The sequence below is a fragment of the Hemibagrus wyckioides genome, linkage group LG22 (genome assembly GCF_019097595.1).
Source record: "Hemibagrus wyckioides isolate EC202008001 linkage group LG22, SWU_Hwy_1.0, whole genome shotgun sequence".
In the NCBI taxonomy this organism is placed as follows: Eukaryota; Metazoa; Chordata; class Actinopteri; order Siluriformes; family Bagridae; genus Hemibagrus; species Hemibagrus wyckioides.
The window spans coordinates 8,781,481-8,803,862 of NC_080731.1; the positions used below are offsets into that span (position 1 = coordinate 8,781,481).

The 22,382-nt window shown below is 37.3% G+C and overlaps 4 protein-coding genes and 1 pseudogene across 5 annotated transcripts; all 5 read right to left on the reverse strand.

The window, feature by feature from the left end:
- Positions 1-246: 246 nt before the first annotated feature.
- On the reverse strand, positions 247-1,301 carry LOC131343017 (C-X-C motif chemokine 11-6-like; annotated as a pseudogene).
- A 2,771-nt stretch (positions 1,302-4,072) lies between these two features.
- On the reverse strand, positions 4,073-5,795 carry LOC131343019 (C-X-C motif chemokine 9-like). 2 transcript variants are annotated; one of them, XM_058374367.1, is made up of 5 exons: positions 5,660-5,795; positions 5,318-5,412; positions 5,108-5,234; positions 4,885-4,953; positions 4,073-4,647 (listed from the first exon to the last, which is right to left on the reverse strand). In XM_058374367.1, exons 2-5 carry the CDS (start codon positions 5,382-5,384, stop codon positions 4,575-4,577), a joined length of 336 nt encoding a protein of 111 aa, XP_058230350.1. In that variant the 5' UTR covers positions 5,385-5,412; positions 5,660-5,795; the 3' UTR covers positions 4,073-4,574. The 2 variants fall into 2 exon arrangements, with proteins under 2 accessions (XP_058230350.1, XP_058230349.1); XM_058374366.1 differs by having other exon boundaries at positions 5,318-5,793.
- A 2,081-nt stretch (positions 5,796-7,876) lies between these two features.
- On the reverse strand, positions 7,877-8,732 carry LOC131343518 (C-X-C motif chemokine 11-6-like). Its single transcript, XM_058375259.1, has 4 exons — positions 8,607-8,732; positions 8,383-8,509; positions 8,201-8,290; positions 7,877-8,099 (listed from the first exon to the last, which is right to left on the reverse strand). The coding sequence occupies exons 1-4, from the start codon at positions 8,662-8,664 to the stop codon at positions 8,087-8,089; spliced, it is 288 nt and encodes a 95-aa protein (XP_058231242.1). The 5' UTR covers positions 8,665-8,732; the 3' UTR covers positions 7,877-8,086.
- Positions 8,733-11,685: 2,953 nt separating this feature from the next.
- On the reverse strand, positions 11,686-12,562 carry LOC131343517 (C-X-C motif chemokine 11-6-like). The gene is made up of 4 exons (XM_058375258.1): positions 12,412-12,562; positions 12,188-12,314; positions 12,006-12,095; positions 11,686-11,908 (listed from the first exon to the last, which is right to left on the reverse strand). The coding sequence occupies exons 1-4, from the start codon at positions 12,467-12,469 to the stop codon at positions 11,896-11,898; spliced, it is 288 nt and encodes a 95-aa protein (XP_058231241.1). The 5' UTR covers positions 12,470-12,562; the 3' UTR covers positions 11,686-11,895.
- Positions 12,563-19,708: 7,146 nt separating this feature from the next.
- On the reverse strand, positions 19,709-20,557 carry LOC131343580 (C-X-C motif chemokine 11-6-like). The gene is made up of 4 exons (XM_058375375.1): positions 20,433-20,557; positions 20,209-20,335; positions 20,027-20,116; positions 19,709-19,929 (listed from the first exon to the last, which is right to left on the reverse strand). The coding sequence occupies exons 1-4, from the start codon at positions 20,488-20,490 to the stop codon at positions 19,917-19,919; spliced, it is 288 nt and encodes a 95-aa protein (XP_058231358.1). The 5' UTR covers positions 20,491-20,557; the 3' UTR covers positions 19,709-19,916.
- Between the last annotated feature and the right edge of the window lie 1,825 nt (positions 20,558-22,382).

The following is a 22,382-nucleotide window of genomic DNA, read 5'->3' on the forward strand; positions in this document are numbered from 1 at the left end:
TACATATTGTATATAGTATACAGTTTGTCTTTTCTATTAAATAGTTTGTCTTAGCATGACCAAACACTGCTTATCTAGCAGAGAGAAAAATAACCAAAAAATACATTTCATATTTTACAATAAAATGGCTTTATTTCTGATCCCACTTTATACTGCAAAATATCTGTTTCTAAAACATTACTTAAATTAAAAGTTATTAATTATATAAATGAAATTCAATTTTATATAGTACAATTGCTTTTCTAATGAGAAAGAAATCACAGTATGTCCATATTAGAAATGTTAAAAAAATCGTTTTAATACTTTAAACTTGAAACATATAGACCAGTTTACAAAAACGTAGAAAATGATAAATTATGTAAAAAGAAAAATGGATATAAAAATATGTGGCAATATAAAGTTAGCAGTTATAAAGTAAACAGCAGATATAGAAAGCTTTATCAGCTTAGGGGAATAAGAAAAGCTTAGTCAGTTCAGGAAACGAAACTGTTGACTGGAGGATCAGCTCAGTAGCGTCACAGCACACACTTTACTCTGCATTCCTACAAGAAGAATATTTTTTTATTAAAATAAATTACATTTCCTTTCATTTTCTAAACCAAAATAATTCTTTTTTTTGTGCAGGTCTTTATATATTTGTGGACTATTATTATTGTTTTTCATGAAAGTGTAACTCAGATAATCTAACAATATACAGTAACATATCAGCTATAAGGAGGAAATGTTCTCACCTTTTTTTAATGGCTCTTATGATGTAGTTCCGAGTAAAGTCAGATTCGGGGTTCAGGCATTTTTGTGTACCGTCCTTCAGAGTGGCACTAAAGAAATACAAAAGCAAGTTAAATTAATAAGCAAGAGGTGCAAATTCTGTTGAGTATGTTATTTTGGTTATTAGTGCTTATTAAACTTACATAATTTCCACCTTCTGACAAGATGCACTTGCAGGATAAAATTCAATCTTGTCAATGCGTTGTATACGCATGGCGTTAACCGCAGAACCCTGACACATACACCTCTTTGCATTGATCCTTGGTTGTCCTGCAGAGAAATGCCATTTGCTAAGTGACAGTAGGGTACATCTATTTAACACAGTGTTTTAATATATAATGCGATATATGTTGTAAAATTATGACTCCTACCTTGTACATATGCAAAGAATAAGCAGGCAACTGCAAGAAAAACTGCAGCAGACTTCATTTTCCTCTTGCTCTTGCACAGACTCAAAAGATTCAGCTGGTGATTTTCGTCCAGTAGCCTGGGGCATGAAACGCTGAATGAACAAGCATGTTTGCTCCTCTTTTTATAGTCTACACTCCGGTCAGTGTTTCCCCATCACCCTGCCTCCGATTAAACCACATTCACTTTCAGCTTCCTTTAGAAAAATACTTTCTTAATTCTTGGAAATGCTCCGCTTTTAACTCAGCAGTGACTAAGGCTTTATTGTACTTCATTTGCACTGTGTGGGAAAAGGTGCAGCTTATTAATGCAAATACCTCTGCATGAGAAATACAAAAAAAAAAACAGTTTAATGCTATTTTAATTGCTTTAAGGGATTAAAATGATTAAAGACTCAAGATCTGGCAAGATTTGGTCTGTCCAACCCCCCAGCACTAACCCTATAAAAACATTGACAAGGAATGTCTGAAACATGTGCTGTCTTTCTTCGTAATGAGATTTTAAGCTCTATCATTAGCATCTGTAGCATTTTAAGATGCATGATAAGCTATTCCACCGCTTGAACGTCAACACTGTGACACATGACCGCCTCGTTACCTTATGTGAACTTATTAATTTTCTTTAACACCAATTGTCATGACAAGGTTTGGATATTGAACTCAAGTTTAAGCATTTTTTTAATATGAACCCATTTAAGAAATGAAGCCACTGTTCTGAGTACTTGGGACTACTTTGAAACAAAGCTTTTCTTTAAGTATACATGTTTTTAAGGCAGCATGTGAACTTTCTTTTCCCAAGTTTAATCATCATGTCTTATGTAAAGCTGGTCATTGAAACTGCTCAAAGTTTTGTACGGATCTGCTTTAAAAGCTGTGTCCAGTAGCAACAAGGCTAATTCTTTATCAATTTTTTTTTATCCATCATGGAAAAGCACTGCTGCTGTTTATTATGGTTTTACTGTATTTCTTGTCATTAAGTATTTTTTATGAACACAATATAATTTCTGTTTCTAAATTGATTTCAGACAATCTCTGTTATGTATATAACAAATAAAATTGAATCGAATTGATAATTACCTGGCTGCGCTGGGTGCTTGCTGAGTTCAGACTCAGATAGCGTGGACTGACCAGGCATTGGGGAGGGGCATCCAATAACCAACAAGAAGCTCATATAAACACAAAGTTCCGGATCATCATATTGCACAATCATCAGATTTTAAAATCATCAGTAAAAGCTGGTTTTCTCAGCCACATTATAGTGCACACTTCTACACGTGGCTTAAACAATTACAGTGATCATGTTCTACATATTTACAATAATAATAATAAAACGGTTGTACTTTTAATCAGAAAAATAATATGTACTCATGTTTTTTCCTAAATAATCACTAATATTGTATTCAGCTTCACGGGACTTTGAATTGCATTTGGAATTTTATGTCTAATAATAGTATAATTATAAAGAAAAGAGAAGTCTTTGATTTAATGGGTGTTATCCAGAGTGGAAGTAGGTAATTTATCTTGGTTCTCCTGAAAGAAACAAATGAAATGAGAACTTTATGAGTTCTCTTTTCAAGGAATATCAACTATTTCTAACTGTCAGGTAGATTATATTGCAGCGATACTGAAATATATAAAGAAAACATCTTCATCAGGTGGAGAATTGATGACAGTATATGATCTTTTCCTTATAAGTGATGAGATTTATCCTTTGCTGTAAGTGACACACTAGATTTTTATTATTTCTTTTGCTTTGAAAGCTTTGATTATTTGATTTAGTTTTGAGTAAGGATTATTTGATTGATTTATAGTTTTATTAAGGATGGCACTAAATATGAATACATTATTCTGATTTATTTATTTATTGATTGATTTATTTAAACCCGATCTAACATGCTGAGTTCATGATTGAGTAATGGTATACTTTGGTAGGAAGTCTTGCTCTATTCTGCTCTATAAATCTGTGTTAAGCCTATCATCCACCTCCTACATTTCCTAGCACCCACCTCCTACATTTCCCAACCCCTGCCCCATAAATCCCACTCAGATCAGCTGTTGTGCACATGGCAAGATGACCTTTCTGGGATTTTTGATAAAAAAAAAGACAATGGTGTTGCAGTGCACCCCTCAGTTTCATGTCTGTTTTCATCATAGCTATATATTGACTGGATTCTGATTATTACACCATCGATCTATCCAAGTCTTCTGAATAAAATTTTTCCACTATATTTCGGCTACAATTTACAACCACAGGACTATGAATAATAATGTAACACATATACAGTGTGGCATTCTCTCAGTATAATGAATAAATTCTCTCTCACAAGGCTACTGCTTATATATTTACCGGATTCATGTTTGTGTTAGAGTCTGTCAGTGTCATTGTTTTGTTACATGTGCAAAAATGTTTCATTTCTCTGAAATAGTTCTGTTTATAGTCAGTGTTGTCTAGGGTTTAAATTGCATCACACTGTTTGGATGATGGTTGAGTGTCAGGGTGTGGGAGTTATCGCCAGCTTGTTTACAAAGTATGTTCCTCATTATATGCCCCCCCCTCCTCCAGAAAACAAAAAAAAAAAAAGTTAGAAAAGAAAAAAAAGAAAAGAAACAACAACGTACTATTTTCTTTTATATCTTTCCATTATTTCCCTGATTTATGACTCTGACCTGTTTGGGATTTGCAGCACTCGAAACTTCAACATTGTTAACATCATCATTGTTAACCTGACATTTCTAGAACTAAACTCTTCTTGGTGCATTTTAATGAGCTTTTTTAATATATATATATATATATATATATATATATATATATATATATATATATATATATATATATATATATACATACATATTGGTGTCACACAAACAAAGAAAGAAATAAACAGGACACAAGTGAATGTATTCCATTTGTATTAAGGTTTTATTTCATTTTTTTTTTTGCTTCAGCTTTCACTTCATCAAGTAGTCAATCAGTTTAATATTGTTAAATGTTAATTGTGTACTATCATTGTGTATGTATTATTATTATTATTTTTATCAGCTACTGTCAGGTCATTTGATTAGAAGTAATAATTAGTAAGAAAAACATTTATTTCTTGTAATTATTTAACTAGAAATAGGACAGGTTAGATTTTTGATACACACACAAAAGCATGCAGGATTATTTCCTGAGGGTGTTTGACAGCTCATCAGTATAAATCAGAGTAAATATGACATATACAAAAAGACATATACACACATACCGTGATGACTTTGACTTCATTTCTATGAACCTGTATATATCATGGTAATTGATTTTGCTCTGGAAAGTAAATCAAGGGAAAAGGCTGAGCAATCATGTCTGTAGAAATCACTTAAATCAGAGACTATTAAGCTGCTGTAATCAGCTGTAGATTTCTTTTAGTTTTGTGGCTTGTTCTTCATCTGCTTCTTGCCTTGTTGTTCCTTGGACTTGTTCTTTTGCTTCTTTCCACTGGAATCATAAAAGGAAATAATGAGCATGATTGTGTGTTTAGTGAGCACTCTGTATTTTGCATAGTTATGTCTCGGTTAAAGCTTTAGGAATCTTCAAGCTACTACTGTTAGTCCTTGAGCAATTTGATTATTAGTATCCTTGGATAAAAGCGTCAGACTCATGGGTAGAGATAAATGTCTGGCTGGTTGAATTTCTAATGATTATAATGATTTATAAGTGAGTGCGTTTGCTCACGTTAAGAATTTCTGTCCTTGGCTTCCGTCTGGATTCAGGCAGACCTGCCTTCCTTTCTTCAGGGTTAATCTGAAGCACACAGATGAGATAATGGACTGTAATTCATCAACCCAGTTTCCTTTATATTGCATAATAAACATTATAAATGAATAACTATATAAAATGTAGTTGGTATTAGACTGATCTGTGGCAAATACTTTAACAGTGACTGATGCATACTCACATGATCTCAGTCTTTGCACAGGAGGCGCTTGGAGGGAATATCTCTAACGTCTTCACAAGGGCAGGTTTTACCCTTTCCTGTGTATTCTTTTGGCAAAAACAACGCTGTGCTTTTCCTTGTATCAGTCCTGCAGGAGTATTTTTTCAGCATTTTATCACACATGGTGTAGATCAAGCGTACTTGTAAGGATGTTGATAAAGACCACCTTACCTTCGCAAACCATTGCAGTCAGTGCAAAGATGATGAAGAACAGCAGTGGTAGAGTTGCAGCTTTCATTTTGAAGCCGGACTGATAATGTGAGAGACTAAGTCAAGTTTTGAGAGTTAAATAAGCAGAGTGAGGAGGAGGGTTTTTTCTTCAAGGGACTTTCACTTTTTTATTTGTCCGGTGATATTTTATTTTCACTTGCTCCGTTAGTTCCCCGTGGGAAAAACCCAGTAAAAACATTGACCCAAAAATGATTTTGCTACATTATTGTGCAATGCAGTAGATTCTACATAACAGAAATATTCTCACTGTCTAAGAAAACTGTACATTTGGAGATTCTTCACCTGTCCAGTTCAGGTGAGTCTGTGCAGGCTTGTTTCAAATCTTGACGGTCAGAAGTCCAACCTAAAGTGTCCTCTGCTTTTCTCCTCACCACGGTTGCATAGACTGGTTAGTGGAGTCCCAGCTGACTTCCTGTTAACTGAAACCCGTCTAGCCCTTCTCCTCAGACATGGTGTTTCTGCTTGCACAACTTGCCCTTACATAACATCGAAGTAGAAAAAAATGTAGAAGTAATAAATTAGAAGAGAAGTATGAGGCAGCATTTTTTTTTTAAATACTATATTTCCTGTAGAAATTGTAGTGCAATATTTTTACTGACCTCTGATAATGTTCTACAGGATCTTTAGCAGAATAACAAGAACACACGTCTGGAAATCTGACACTGCTAGCATCTTTCACTGTTATTTTTTAATTTTCTATCGCTTGCATTTTAACAAATTACATGCAACGTATGTATTTGCTAGTACGCAGAAAACTGTTATTCCGCTGTTTTTAAGAAGTGCTCAATAATGTCACTGAAACATTAAAAAAAAAATTATTAAAAATTTGTAAAATTCTAAACAAAATGAACCCATTCAAATTACAGAATAGCTTATAAGATATTTGAATGGAATGGAAGTATACATAGTTCTGCCTATGAATATTTTGAGCCTGCACTTTTACATGATTATAGGCCGATGATGTTTACCGCTGAAGCCCGGAACACCTCCTTCCATTGGCCTTGGACTGTACTGACAATAACATAATATGCTACATGTCCCTATATCATTAAAGGAGCTATAATCAAGTGAATAATCATAATGAATTAGTTTAAAGATCAGTTTAAATGAATTAAGAATTGCAATAAGAGCTGCGGCAAAATTCATCATCCCTTTGTTTCTACAGTCAGCTTCTTAATGCTGGAGTAACTTATCCTCACACCAGGACATTCCATCGAATATGATACAAGGAAGACTGTTTTAAAGCAACGCTTTGTTCCTCTTCATATGTCTTGATCTGAAAAGATTGCTTTCCTGGAAATACTCTGGCAGTTGTGCACCCAGATGAAATTTCACCCTCGTGTTTTGGTTGTTCTCCGCAAAGAATGTTTAAATCATACTGCGTTGTTTATTGCAAAAGTACAGGGAGAAAAAGGACAAGGAGAAGGATAGATGGTGCTTCAGTGCTGGCTACTGATATGCTAGTAATTTGAATAGGTAAAGATTTCTGCACAGATGTTTACCTTGCACATAATACAGCCTGATTAAACAGCACTGAAAATTTTTGTATTGCTTAATTCGTATGTGTGCATCACTTCCATGTGATTGAACTAACATGATTTTATCGTGTATTTTCTAAGCTCTGAATAAAATAAAAATGTGGTTAAAGTTTCTATCAGTACCATCATCCTTCTGAGATTTCCCATTGCTATTGTTTTACATTAACACTATGTGAATTCATCATGTTTATATAATTTAATCTCTAAATTGAACTTTGGATTAGGTTTATTATAAACAATGAAGGTACATTTTGTTGAGAAATTTGTAGAGTAATATTTTTATGCAAATTATGTGTAATATTTTTCCTTAAATCTGACACCACATGTTCCTTTTTTTTTTCCAGAGAAAAGAGTACCTCAGGACTGTAGTTTATGACATTTTACATTTACAGCTCCATGATATAAGCACAAGACTGTATTATTGATATATTGATAATTAGAGTATTTATAAAACACCAGAGACCACTTAGGAACTCAAGTCAAGGAACTTACTGGCATGTTTTTGGGAGGTAGGAGGACACAAACCTGAGCTCAGACCTGAACCAGAGACCAGATGGTAACAATACACGTTGCACCACCCACTAACATTAACTGTGTAACTTTGGTTTACTTTGTTTATTAGTTTACTTGTTAGAATTGTTATGAGAATGCCATCAATTACTACAGAGAACAAAATAACAGACTTTTAATATCCTTTATGAAGTTTCACAGGTGTGTTTTTCTTACTGCTGAATTCAGTGTGTCTGTAGTTTGCAGAATATCGATGCTGTAGGTGTGGAGGTGGATTTCTCCTCCTCCACTCCTCTCATTATCTCATTTGTATTCTAAAATGAATGAAGAGTCAGTTTTCATCTCAGTCCCTACCTACCTAAATACTGATCAGAAATCTGAGATTAAGCAAACTTTATAAAAAATGTTAATTTATGCTAAATGGGAAACACACTGCACTGCTTTCTGAAGTTTTTAAGCACTGCTATGTGCTGATTTTATTATTTAGTATATTAATGTACAAAAACAATAGCTTTTCAACTGCAAGATTCAAGAAGTAATTCTTATAAGTTAAACAGTATACATATCATATATACATTTTTACAACAGTTTAAATATTTTTAGTAATCTGTCTCTCTGCACTCTTCTTCCACGTCTGTTCAGTAATGACACGCTGCAGGCTTTATGCTGCTTTCCTGCAAAACAGAAAACATTTTAAAACTTAGTTTTGTCTCTTATATAGAGAATAAAACAATGTTAACATATAACAATAGTTAATAAAATAATATATACTCACTTTTTTTCTAAAGCTGCATTGATGTATTTTTTAGTAAATTCAGATTTGGGATTCAAGCATTTTTTTCCTGCTCCATTCTTCAGAGTGACACTACAGAGATAAATGACAAGTTAGATAACTCAATAGAACTAAATGATCTTGTATTCTACATTGTTCAGGATATTAGTAATGACTGAACTTACATGATTTCCACATTTTCACAAGATGCACTAACAGGAAACACTTCAATCTTTTCAACACGTTGTAGACGAACTGCGTTAGCCGCAGGACCCTGACACAAACACCTCCTTACACTGACACTGGGCTGTCCTGCAAACAGAAGACAATTGTAGATTTTGAGTTATTACAAATATATTTAATTCTGTAGATTGTTAAAGGAGGTGCAGATGAGGATTAAGAATCTTACCTTCTACATGAAGAATAAGTAGACAGGCAAATGCAACAAAAACTGCAGCAGACTTCATTTTCCTCTTGCTCTTCAACTCACTCGATGCTCTGAAGATCCTGTCGGTGATTTTCTTCTTGATGCTTGTTGATGATGTGAATGAATGAGCGAGTTTCCACCTCTTTTATACGCTCAGATTGGTGTTTCCCCATGTTCCTGCTTTTAGTCCAATCAATTTCACTTTCAGTCGTACTTCCTCAGGAGCTAACTTTCTCATTTCTTTGAACTGGTCTGTTTGACACTCAGCATTGACCGAGGCTAAAGTTCATCACTTTGTTTGGGTCTGCAATCTAGAAAATATATGCAAAATATGTCTTTGGCTTTTGCAGACTATTTTGCTGGATTTCTTCAGAGATGGTAAAAGTGCCCAAATCACTAATTCAAATTAAAGCACAATTATTCATAGAATAAAATTCTTTGGTAAAGATTTAAAAAACTGTCATGCCTTTTAAAGTAGAAAAGTATATTTTAGTAACTTTTATTATAACTTAAAGTATGGACGTAAATTTTCATTTCATTGTCTGTTCCACTTATCCGATCTATTCTCGGGTCACGGGGAGCATCATCTCAGGCATCATCAGGCATCAAGGCAGGATTCACCTTAGACGGAGTGCCAACCCATCACCGGGCACCCACACACACTCATTCACTCACGCAATCACACACTACAGGCAATTTAGAGACTCCAATCAGCCTAGAAGCATGTCTTTGGACTGTGGGAGGAAACCGGAGCACCCGGAGGAAACCCACCAAGCACGGGGAGAACATGCAAACTCCACACACACACAGTGAGCGGGAGCAAGACTCGAAGGCGAGGTGAGGCGAACGTGCCAACCACTAAGCCACCGTGCCGCCAGTGTGGAAGACAAATTCAAATTCAGGAATTTCAACCAACTCCTTCTAGCTACCTGATGAGAAAATGCCACCTTATGACTTTACAAATAACACAGTGATCTGGGGTCTCATCTGGGGTGCTTTTCCACCTTGCAACCAACATGGGTTCTGGACCCACACCATCCATGATCAGGTTAAAACAATTACAATTATGTAGATTAAATAAATTAATGAATTTGTCAGGTAGATATTTAAATCACAATATGTGAAATGTTCTGAATTTCTTATGGATTTGTTACATCACTGATTCCACTGTGGAAATTGCTTGTCTGGGTTTTTTTTTTTTTTGACATAGTAGGATTACAGAGAAAGGAGAACTGTGTTTGCAGACTCAGTGGTGTAAATAAAGTGGAGGAGGGTAAATACATGTGTCTCCTGAAAGGGACAAAAGAAACTGAAACATCATTAATTCTCTTTTCTGTGGAAAATAACCGGGTCAAAAATATGCATGTTTGTGTCCTGTGCACAAAGTGTCCAGAATTTCATATAAATCATACAACAGAAGTTAAAATTTACACATGCTTAAACCTTAATTATAATGATAACAAAATATCAAAGCTTAAACCTGTGAGTGAGAAGGTGGAGTAGAGGACTTCCTCTGAAGAAGAAGGAGACCGATCTTATCAGTCTTCTCTGAAGAAGAAGGAGACTGAAGTGGTTGCCTGGAGTGTGGCCAGTGACACAGTAAGTGTATCAGCAGTAGAAACACAGCCCCAATCAGCAGGCAATCTGTGTGCCATGAGAGACAGGACACCTCCCAAATGCTATGGGCACAGTGGCCATCTAGGACCATTCCCCAACCCAAAAGGGAGACATCCATCGATAAAAGTTTGTAACGATGACACGCCCTAAGAGTGGGACCCAAGATGTGAAACCGGAGTCTGTCCACATAAGAAGGGTACGAAGCTCGTGACATGTAACCCTTGTGACCCTAAAAGGGTCTAAAATTGGGAGTCACCCTGGTCCTTCTTGGGAACCAAAGTCCTCCATTGACTGGTGGGCCTGGCCCTAAGTGCTGGCTGGCTGCCCCAATTTTACACTGCACAGACAATCTAAGCTATACTCAGCAAAATCAAGAGTTATCACATCCAGGAGCTTTTCAAAAACCGCAGAATATGGTGGCAATTAGACTGCTGCTTGCTCCTTGTTGCCCACATCAAGCTCCACAGAGTCTGATGCAAACAATAATAATTACTTGTTCGGGTCAGGAGAAATTGCCAAAGATGGAGAAAACACAAAGCAGGCTCCCGGAGAGGCATTAGAGTCAGCCGAGAGGGTGAGAGAAGGATCTCATCCATCTCTAATGCCATTTCCATTAACTCAACCTGCAACCTTCATGACCAAAGCTGCCGCACTGCCTCGACAGATGCAGGACTTGAGCCACATGGCATAGGTGTTGGAATGCAGGCAAGCGAGAGCAGACATTGTGAAGAGCATTCACTCGCAGTGCACGCAACTGGCACCATTGAGAGCCAACCGCTTGCCATGATAAAAAAGCAAGGTCTAGTCTTCTTCTGCCCTAGTCTTAAACATTAAGACAGACAATTGACACCAACACACACAGAGTGCTTCCTGAAGACAAAGAAGCTGAAGTAATGTGATGCTGAAGTAAAAGTGACTGTTACATTGTGGACCTAAAGTCGAAACCGTTACAAAACTTAAAATATTTTCTAAATTGTTACCAGATTTTTAAAGTGTTAAACACAACAGAATTTTTAAAACACAAATACATTTTTGGAAGAGAAGAATACATAAGGTCAGATATAGAGGATGAGGGAGAACATGACTGGGCTTCTAACTTCCACCATACAAATGAGGTCACTCAACTCAGACTATTCCATCTCTGAAGATCAGACTTCATTTTGGTCACGAGTGGGGTAAGGTTTGCAAAGTAAAGACCTGAGAATGTTTGTTTCACATTAATATCAAGGTACCTATATCCAGAGGGAGTGATTTTGAAGGGCATATCCAGATATCCAGAAAAATACTTGAATGTAGGTGGATTTGGTAAGTGAAATACTAATCAGAAATATGAGAATGAGCAAACTTTATAAAAAGTATAGCTGATATCTTGCTAATAAGAAACACATTGCACTGATTTCTGAAGTTTTTAAGCACTGCTATGTGCTGACTTTATTACTTAGTATGTTAATATACAAAAACACTAGCTTTTAATAACTGCATAGATCCAACAATATACAGAAATATATCATAAATTTAACAGTATACATATCATATATAACTTTTTACAACATTTTAAATATTTTAATCTTAAATTTTTTTTAATCTGAAACATTGTAAGCTGTCTCTCTGCACTCTTCTTCCACGTCTGTTCAGTAATGACACGCTGCAGGCTTTATGCTGCACTCCTGCAAAACAGAAAACATTTTAAAACTTAGTTTTGTCTCTTATATAGATCATAGAACAATATTAAGATATAACAATAATTAATAAAAATATACTCACATTTTTTCTAAAGCTGCATTGATGTATTTCTGAGTAAATTCAGATTTGGGATTCAAGCATTTTTTTCCTGCTCCGTTCTTCAGAGTGACACTACAGAGATAAATGACAAGTTAGATAACTCAATAGAACTAAATGATCTTGTATTCTACATTGTTCAGGATATTAGTAATGACTGAACTTACATGATTTCCACATTTTCACAAGATGCACTAACAGGAAACACTTCAATCTTTTCAACACGTTGTAGACGAACTGCGTTAGCCGCAGGACCCTGACACAAACACCTCCTTATGCTGACACTGGCCTGTCCTGCAAACAGAAGACAATTGTAGATTTTGAGTTATTACAAATCTGTTTAATCCTATAGATTATTAAAAGAGGTGCAGATGAGGATTAAGAATCTTACCTTCTACATGAAGAATAAGTAGACAGGCAAATGCAACAAAAACTGCAGCAGACTTCATTTTCCTCTTGCTCTTCAACTCACTCGATGCTCTGAAGATCCTGTCAGTGATTTTCTTCTTGATGCTTGCTGATGATGTGAATGAATGAGCGAGTTTCCACCTCTTTTATACGCTCAGATTGGTGTTTCCCCATGTTTCTGCTTTTAGTCCAATCAATTTTACTTTCAGTCATACTTCCTCAGGAGCTAACTTTCTCATTTCTTTGAACTGGTCTGTTTGACACTCAGCATTGACCGAGGCTAAAGTTCATCACTTTGTTTGGGTTTTAATTTCCACAGAGTCTGCAATCTAGGAAATATACACAAAATTTGTCTGAATTTGAAAGAGCGATGGCTTTTGCCGATTTTTTTTGTTCGATTTCATCAGAGATGGTAAAAGTGCCCAAATTACTGATTCAAATTAAAGCACAATTATTTATAGAATAAAATTCTCTGTTAAAGGTTTAAAAAAATTGCTAAATTGCTTTTCTTGCTAATCTCTCAAGTGTTAGTTAGCATGATAATAACTGTGATGATATTAAATGATCTCTCATTAATGCTTTATTAGGAATTCCAACCAACTCTTTCAAGCTGCCTGATGATAAAATGACAACTTATGACAAATCTAGCACAGTCATCTGGCATCTCATCTGGGGTGTTTTCCCACCCAGTGTTCCCAGCATGGGAATAAATAAATTGAATAGATTGAATAAATAAATTAATTAGTCATGTTATTAATTAAATCACTATATGTGAAATGTTCTGAATTTCATAGGGACATTACATCACTGATACCACTGTGGAAATTGTCTGGGGTTTTTTTTTTTTTTTTTTGACATAGTAGGATTACAGAGAAAGGAGAACTGTGTTTGCAGACTCAGTGGTGTAAATAAAGTGGAGGAGGGTAAATACATGTGCCTCCTGAAAGGGACAAAAGAAACTGAAACATCATTAATTCTCTTTTCTGTGGAAAATAACCGGGTCAAAAATATACACGTTTGTGTCCAGTATACGAATTGTCCAGAATTTCATATACATCATACAACAGAAGTTAAAATATACCCATGCGCAAACCTTCATTATAATGAAATAAAATATCAAAGCTTAAATCTTACAGTGATTTTTTCTTGCAAAGTATTTTTATTGGTAGCATATATGAGTCACATAATGGTTAACATTACAAAATCCCATTTTTTAAATTTGACATAAAAACAGAGCAAAATAAAATGATAAGGCAATTAAGAAATAAAAAGAAAAACCCATTTTAATTGGCGAATATACCAAACACCCAGTCCGACTGAACCTAAAGTCTGTATTTAATTTTCTCAAGCTGTTTCTTTTAGCCACTGTAAGTGAGAAGTTGGGACAGGGCTACAAATGTATTCCCAGTATAGTGGATACTGCACTGCAATAACTTGACCAAAAATGATATAGCTGTGGACAGAGGAAAAACAGGTGACACTGTGAGTTAGAACATCTGTTACATTTGTACTCAACATTTGAGACGGTCTACATTTAGAAAAAAACGCACCCTATAAATGACCTCAAATTGGATAAGTGTGAGCAGAGAACATGATGGGACATTACATAAACCACTCATAACAATTACCTCCACTCATTATTAAGTTGAAATCCCAGCTCTGCTTCCTAAGAAGCCTTTGTTTGATCGCAAAAATTCAGAATACAATTGTAGATCTCTGAAACAACACCCCTATGTTGCAATTTAAAAGTAAGCAAATTTAACCATTGATGGTGAGGAGGAAAAGAGGGAAAGTTAGGAAAGCGTTTTGAACAAAACATGGAGTGTGACTAGCGATGCAGCACCTTCTTAGGGAACGGGGTTACATATGTAACCTGGTGTAGTTCCCTTTCAAGGGAAGTCACCACTTTGCAATGGCAGAAATTCCTCAGAGGCTTACTCCATTGGCTCAAAGGGTGCTTAGAGCAGCTGAGAGGTCACAGGAGGAAGCATAGCAAAGCATTCAGCTCCAGAGGGGCTGGTGAAAAGAGAACGTCACAGGGGACAGTGGGATGACTCCTCAGAGGTGAAGAAAGCCACATTCCCAGGCAAAGCCCAGGCAAAAATTGCCATATGCATTCTTCCACCTCTGGGTGGAGATGCCATTCCCCGGGCCTCAGCCCCTGCCTCAGCAAGAAGCCTGCTTCCAGATCAAGTACTCTGGAGTATAAATCACTCTCAGTGAGAGAAATCTGGTCTCTACCTAGGTTAAGATCGGGTGAGCCAACCTGAACAGAGGGAGCAAACACAGTCTGCTCTAATGATTGATGAAGGGGACAACCAAAGTTAGACCATGAGTTTTGGGAGGAAGTGCTTCAGCACTAGAAACACAGCCCCAATCTTCAGGCAATCTGTGTGCCATGAGAGACAGGAGTCCTCCCAAATGCCATGGCAGTGGATGTCTAGGACTGCTCCCCAACCCTAGAGGGAGGTATCCATCGAAAGAGCCATGTGACGATGAAATGCCCTAAGAGTGGGACCCGAGGTGTGAAACCAGGGTCTATCCACATAAGAAGGGTACAAAGCTCATGACATGTAACCCTTGTGACCATGAATAGAGTATCTGCAGGGTTGAAAAACAACTGCTCCTGAGCCAGACCTGAAATGGTCTCAGGTGATGCAGACCCAAAGGAATAGCTTCAGCCAATACTGTCCTCAAATGACCTCAAATTGGATAAGTGTGAGCAGAGAACATGATGGGACATTACATAAACCACTCATAACAATTACCTCCACTCATTATTAAGTTGAAGTCCCAGCTCCGCTTCCAAAAAGCCTTTGCTTGATCGCAAAAATTCAGAATACAATTGTAGATCTCTCAAACAACACCCCTATGTTGCAATTTATAAAAAAAAATATGCATGTTTGTGTCTTGTGTACAAAGTGTTCAGAATTTCATATAAATCATACATCAGAAGTTAAAATATACACATGCTTAAACCTTACTTATAATGAAACAAAATATCAAAGCTTAAACCTGTGAGTGAGAAGGTGGAATGGAAGAAAGAGACTGATCTGAAACTAATAACTTCCTTTTGCATAGAGTTTAACTGGGATGCCTCATCTGGAAGTCTAAAGGCAAGGCTGCAAATGTATTCCCAGTATAATGGACACTATTCTGCAATAACTTGACCAGAAATTATATAGTAGTGGACAGAGGAAAAACATGTGACTCAGGTGACACTGTGAGTGAACATCTGTGACATTTGTGATCAACATGTGAGTAAATTGAAGACAGTCTATATTTTGAAAAACACATGACCTTTAACTGGATAAGTGCAATCCGAGCAAATGATGAGATATTACATAAACTACTCACAAAACTATCCACTCATTATTAATTTGAAGTCCCAGGTCTCCTTCCCAAGCAGCCTTTGTTTAGGATTTGGTTTGATCACAAAAATTCAGAATACAATTGTAGATCTCTGAAACAGCACCTCCATGTTGCAATTTTAAAGTACGCAAATTGATGGTGAGGATGAAAGTTAGGAATACACTTTTCAACAAAATGCCTAACTTGAAAAAATCTAAAAAAGGTGGTCGGCACATAGCCCATACAGCAACAATAGATTGGCAAAACTGTTAAAAAATCCCTCTGAGTATAAGTCAAGAAAACTACACCACATTTGTAACTACATAGGTAACTCGGTTCCCTGAGAAGTTAACAAGACTCTGCAACATAGCTGATGCTAAGGGAATGGTCCTTGTACTAGTGGTGTCTTAAGCTCTGTGTGGAATCATGCCAATCTATAAGGATAAGACAAGGATGCCCTAAGAACAGCACGGGCCAAAATGTCTCGAGCCATCAGGTAGGCAAACCGTGCACACTCCCAGAGAATCCATGGCCACTTCCAGAGCAGCGGTGACACTCGGCACATGTGGCAGGGTATCCAGTCCATCACCAACTACAGGCCAGCTTCACCTGCCTGTGACAGTGATGCCTTCCTTCCAGATGCGCTGAACAGCTTCTACGCTCGATTTGAGGCACAGAATGACGTGACAGCAAGGAAGACCATCCCTCCTCCAGAGGACCAGGTTCTCTGTCTCACCACAGCCGACGTAAGGAAAACTCTACCCAGAGTTAACCCACGGAAAGCTTCTGGACCAGACAAATTCCTGGCAGGTTGCTAAGGGAATGTGCAGAACAGCTTGCGGATGTCTTCACTGACATCTTCAACATCTCCCTGAGCAGCACAGTCGTCCCAACATGCCTAAAGACCACCAACATGGTCCCCATGCCGAAGAAGTCTCCAGTGCCCTGTCTCATCGACTACAGTCCTATTGCACTCACACCCATCATCATGAAATGCTTCGAGAGGCTCATCATGAGGCATATAAAGGACCTGCTGCAACCATCACTAGACCCCATGCAGTTTGGGTATCGTCTAAATCACTCCACAGATGATGCCATCACCACAACCCTCCATCTGGCCCTCACACACCTGGACAATAAAGACACTTATGTACAAATGCTGTTTGTAGACATCAGTTCAGCATTCAACAAAATCATTCCTCAGATCGAGAAGCTGAGTCTGCTGGGCACCAACACCTCCCTCTGCAATTGGATCCTGGATATCCTGACTGGGAGACCTCAGTCAGTCCGGATCAGGAACAGCATCTCCAGCACCACCATACTGAGCACGGGAGTGCCTCAGGGCTGTGTGCTCAATCCACTGCTGTTCACTTTGCTGACTCATGACTGTGCAGCAATGCACAGCTCCAATCGCATCATTAAGATCACCGATGACACGACCGTGGTGGGTCTTATCAGTAAGAACGACGAGTCAACATACAGAGAGGAGGTGAAGCAGCTAATGGCCTGGCGTAAATCCAACAACCTGTCTCTGAATGTGGAGAAAACGAAAAAGATGGTTGTTGACTTCAGGAGAGCCCAGAGTGACCATTCTCCACATCGACAGGTCCAATGTGGAGATCATCAAGAGCACCAAATTATTTGGTGTTCACCTAGCAGATGACCTCACCTGGTCACTCAACACCAGCTCCATCACTAAGAAAGCACAGCAGCATCTCTACTTCCTGTGAAGTCTGAGGAAGGCTCATCTTTCACCTCCCATCCTGACCACCTTCTACAGAGGGACCATCGAGAGCATCCTGAGCAGCTGCATCACTGCCTGGTTTGGGAACTGCACTGTCTCAGATAGCAAGACCCTGGAGGCAAGAGTCTCTCTTTTCCCTCTATTATGGACATTTACTCCACACGTTGCATCCACAAAGCAAACAGCATTGTGGATGACCCCACACACCCCTCACACACACTCTACACACTTCTGCCATGTCCAAAAGGTACCGAAGCATTTGGACCCACACAACCAGACTGTTGAACAGCTTCTTCCCTCAGGCAATCAGGTGTCTCAACAGAGAACTGAACTGAGTTGGACACGGACACACACACACACAAACACAGACACACACAGTTGATCTTGTTTACAATTGAGGGGCCAGACTGAGAGGTTCCAAATCTTGTGGCTGGCATGGAGAATCACCCCCTGTGCCTGAGAGAGGAAGTACCTCCTGATCATAATCTCCCAAAGAGAGCCATCCAGAAGGGAAAACATAGGGCCACATGCCAGACTCAGGTAGGCCAATAAAGAGCCACCAGTAACAGACGAACTCGGTCATGGCATACGTGGCTAGGACGCCCCTGATTAGAGCTAGCAGTTCGAGCGAGCTCCCAATCACAAATCACTCTCAGTGAGAGAAATCTGGTGAGCCAACCTGAACAGAGGGCACAAACACAGACTGCCCTAATGATTGCTGGGGGGCAAAGGTGTAACTTTGGTTTGAAAAGTGGGGGGGGGACACAAAATGAGGAAAATGTTTTTGATTGCATTTGTAATGCATTAACATACATTTAGGGCCTATTCTTTTTTCTGTCAAAAAGAACAGTAAGCTATGTAAACAAAAAAAATGTCTTACTTGTGAGACTCGATTTCCACTGTTCAGCAAACTTTAATTTCAAACTAACCAATGTACCTGAAAATGTAAAATAAATCACTTGCTGAGCAGAACGTTTGTCAGAGACACATCCACCATACCACAGGTGTTTAGAATAGAAAAAGTAAAAAGCTTTTATGAACTGTGTGTGTTAAATCACTATTTTATAATATCAATTTCAGATAGAAAGCAGAAAAAATAATATGTAATTATATGAAAATGTTGATCATTACTAATTGTCTTTCCTGCATAAACATGAGTCTGCTTGTCATCCATTGCTAACAGAAAATGTGTGGTTTAAAGTGAACTTGTTTTCCATGGTACACAGAATTTTCTAATCTACATTAAAGAGCTAACAGTCTGAAGTTACCTAGCAACAACAGTGTATATTAACGTTAGCTCAGTCAACGTAAATATGATTATCCTGACCTGGGCTAATTTACTGAATCAACCAACTCATCTCCTTTCTTTCATTTCAGCCACGATGAAATTTCAAGTCATCATTTGCTGCTTCTGGCGTTTTACTGCTGACGGTGCTGCAAGGTGGGGTAACACTCTTCTGAAAATGTAATTTATATCCAGAGAAGGAGCTGAATGCATCAAGGATGGACAAGATACCAGACAGACCAGATACAGGATCAGATACATAGAGCAATAAATAATCTGCATACAATGATATTTGATGTTCGATGCCATTCTTAATGACACCCTTAAATAAAGTAATGGATCGCAACGAGAGAAGGCAAATAGAGATGGAGACAGCCTTGACTTGCTCCAGTGGAAAAATGTTTGTTTGAATGCTGGCTTGAGGTGATGTAAATTTCAACCAGCTAATAAATTTATTACCCAAGACAATTTTTTAGTACAACAAATAAATACCATAAATATAAATAATCTTCCCTATCAAATGCTTTCTCAGTGCCCCTTTAGATCACAATCTCAGGTTACACTCGTCATGAATATACCTCTTTTTCATTATAAACATGCAGCATTGAAACATTGCCAACAAAACCAATGACTGATGATTTATCAGAGAACAAATTAACAGATGGTGCTTTTGATATCCTCACAAGTGTATTTGTCTTATTGTTGAACTCAGTGTGTCAGTGATGTTTCTATAGTTTGCAGAATATCCATGCTGTAGGTGTGGAGGTGGATTTAAGTGAAATACTGATCAGAAATCTGAGAATGAGCAAACTTTATAATAATATAGCTGATATCTTGCTAATAAGAAACACATTGCACTGCGTTCTGAAGTTTTTAAGCACTGCTATGTGCTGACTTTATTATTTAGTATGTTAATATACAAAAACAATAGCTTTTCAACTGCATGTTTTTTCAAAAACTACACAAATCCAACAATACACAGAAGTAACTCATAAATTAAACAGTATACATATCATATATACATTTTCACAGCATTTTAAATATTTTTAGTAATCTGTCTCTCTGCACTCTTCTTCCACGTCTGTTCAGTAATGACACGCTGCAGGCTTTATGCTGCTTTCCTGCAAAACAGAAAACATTTTAAAACTTAGTTTTGTCTCTTATATAGATCATAGAACAATATTAAGATATAACAATAATTAATAAAAATATACTCACATTTTTTCTAAAGCTGCATTGATGTATTTCTGAGTAAATTCAGATTTGGGATTCAAGCATTTTTTTCCTGCTCCGTTCTTCAGAGTGACACTACAGAGATAAATGACAAGTTAGATAACTCAATAGAACTAAATGATCTTGTATTCTACATTGTTCAGGATATTAGTAATGACTGAACTTACATGATTTCCACATTTTCACAAGATGCACTAACAGGAAACACTTCAATCTTTTCAACACGTTGTAGACGAACTGCGTTAGCCGCAGGACCCTGACACAAACACCTCCTTACACTGACACTGGGCTGTCCTGCAAACAGAAGACAATTGTAGATTTTGAGTTATTACAAATCTGTTTAATCCTATAGATTATTAAAAGAGGTGCAGATGAGGATTAAGAATCTTACCTTCTACATGAAGAATAAGTAGACAGGCAAATGCAACAAAAACTGCAGCAGACTTCATTTTCCTCTTGCTCTTCAACTCACTCGATGCTCTGAAGATCCTGTCAGTGATTTTCTTCTTGATGCTTGCTGATGATGTGAATGAATGAGCGAGTTTCCACCTCTTTTATACGCTCAGATTGGTGTTTCCCCATGTTCCTGCTTTTAGTCCAATCAATTTCACTTTCAGACCTAGTTCCTCACGAGCTACCGTTCTCATTTCTTGGAACTGGTCTGTTTCACACTCAGCAGTGACTGAGGCTAAAGTTCATTGCTTTGTTTGGGTTTTGATTTCACATATTCTGCAATCTAGGAAATATACGCAAAATTTGTTTGAATTTGAAAGAGCGATGGCTTTTGCAGACCATTTTGTTGAATTTCTTCAGAGATGGTTAAAGTGCCCAAATCACTGATTCAAATGACATTTTGTAGAAAGTAGAAGTAGAAAAGTATATTTTAGTAACTTTTATTATAACTTAAAGTATGGAAGTAAATGTGCAAAGAAATATTCATAAAAGGAAAATATGTCTACCTTTTAGTTTCCGATAGTAAATTAGTCTATATTTCACCAAGGTACTAGTGTGTGAGAACACTGAAGAAAACTAACAACAGCTTTTTTTTCCTTGTTGCTAATCTCTCAAATGTTAGTTAACATGATAATAACTGTGATAGTATCTCTCATGAATGTTTTATTATGAATTTCAACCAACTCCTTCTACCTGTCTGATGATAAAACGCCACCTCATGACTTTACAAATATAGCACAGTGATCTGGTGTATTATCCTGGGTGTTTTCCCACCTTGCACCAAGTGTTTCCAGCATGGGTTCTGGATCCACAGTGACCCTGATCAGGATAAAGCAATTGCTGGGGATTATATAAATGAATGAATTAGTTATGTTGAAATTTAAATCACACTGAAATGGAATTATATGAATTTGCTTTATTCGTCTTTGAAGCAATAAAATATACAGCTGTGATACATTTAAAATCTAGGTGTCTAAATTACATATTCATACTTTTGTTTTATAAATAAAAATCACTTTTTATCTGTTTATTTTTGACATAGTAGGATTACAGGGAAAGGAGAACTGTGTTTGCAGACTCAGTGGTGTAAATAAAGTGGAGGAGGGTAATTAAACTTGTCTTCTGAAAGGGACAAAAGAAACTGAAACATCATTAATTCTCTTTTCTGTGGAAAATAACCGGGTCAAAAATATGCATGTTTGTGTCCTGTGTACAAAGTGTCCAGAATTTCATATAAATCTTAAAACAGAAGTAAAAATATAAACAGGCTTAAACCTTCATTATAATTAAACATGTGGCGGCACAACTAGGTATGCTCGTGATGACCTGAAACGAAAAAACAGCCTTTATTTGTCACATATACATTACAGCACAGTGAAATTCTTTCTTCGCATATCCCATCCATGGAGGTTGGGGTCAGAGCACAGGGTCAGCCATGATATGGCGCCCCTGGAGCAGAGAGGGTTAAGGGCCTTGCTCAAGGGCCCAACAGTGGCAACTTGGCGGTGCTGGGGCTTGAACCCCTGATCTTCCGGTCAACGACCCAGAGCCTTAACCGCTTGAGCCACCACTGCCCTGTTTATAAACCTCAGGGTCATTGTGTTGCTCATAAAAAAACTTAAATACAATTTTCATTTGCTACTTGTGTGGAAAGAGGAAAAAACATAGAAAGGCACACTGAAGTAGTTTTATGTCAAATGCGCCCAGTGGATTACTAGCTACATAGCAAAAATCGATTTTTACCGAACACTCATTTTGTTTACAGTTTGTAAGCTATTTTAATCAGTTGTAAGTTCAAGGTTTATCATTAATGATATGTAAACACCCATGCAGTGGAAGTGTAAGCTCTCAGCTGTTGAAACACTACAGATTAAAACATGGAAGCTAC

Excerpts from the sequence above, each read along its gene's own strand:
- LOC131343518 (XM_058375259.1), bottom strand. The coding sequence starts at position 8,664 with ATGAAGTCTGCTGCAGTTTTTGTTGCATTTGCCTGTCTACTTATTCTT. Across the intron at positions 8,510-8,606 it reads ACTTATTCTTCATGTAGAAG|GACAGCCCAGTGTCAGTGTA; the intron begins GTAAGATTCTTA and ends TTCTGTTTGCAG. Across the intron at positions 8,291-8,382 it reads TGTGAAAATGTGGAAATCAT|TGTCACTCTGAAGAATGGAG; the intron begins GTAAGTTCAGTC and ends TTATCTCTGTAG.
- LOC131343019 (XM_058374367.1), bottom strand. The coding sequence starts at position 5,384 with ATGAAAGCTGCAACTCTACCACTGCTGTTCTTCATCATCTTTGCACTG. Across the intron at positions 5,235-5,317 it reads GACTGCAATGGTTTGCGAAG|GACTGATACAAGGAAAAGCA; the intron begins GTAAGGTGGTCT and ends ATACTCCTGCAG. Across the intron at positions 4,954-5,107 it reads TGTGCAAAGACTGAGATCAT|ATTAACCCTGAAGAAAGGAA; the intron begins GTGAGTATGCAT and ends TGTGTGCTTCAG.
- LOC131343517 (XM_058375258.1), bottom strand. The coding sequence starts at position 12,469 with ATGAAGTCTGCTGCAGTTTTTGTTGCATTTGCCTGTCTACTTATTCTT. Across the intron at positions 12,315-12,411 it reads ACTTATTCTTCATGTAGAAG|GACAGGCCAGTGTCAGCATA; the intron begins GTAAGATTCTTA and ends TTCTGTTTGCAG. Across the intron at positions 12,096-12,187 it reads TGTGAAAATGTGGAAATCAT|TGTCACTCTGAAGAACGGAG; the intron begins GTAAGTTCAGTC and ends TTATCTCTGTAG.
- LOC131343580 (XM_058375375.1), bottom strand. The coding sequence starts at position 20,490 with ATGAAGTCTGCTGCAGTTTTTGTTGCATTTGCCTGTCTACTTATTCTT. Across the intron at positions 20,336-20,432 it reads ACTTATTCTTCATGTAGAAG|GACAGCCCAGTGTCAGTGTA; the intron begins GTAAGATTCTTA and ends TTCTGTTTGCAG. Across the intron at positions 20,117-20,208 it reads TGTGAAAATGTGGAAATCAT|TGTCACTCTGAAGAACGGAG; the intron begins GTAAGTTCAGTC and ends TTATCTCTGTAG.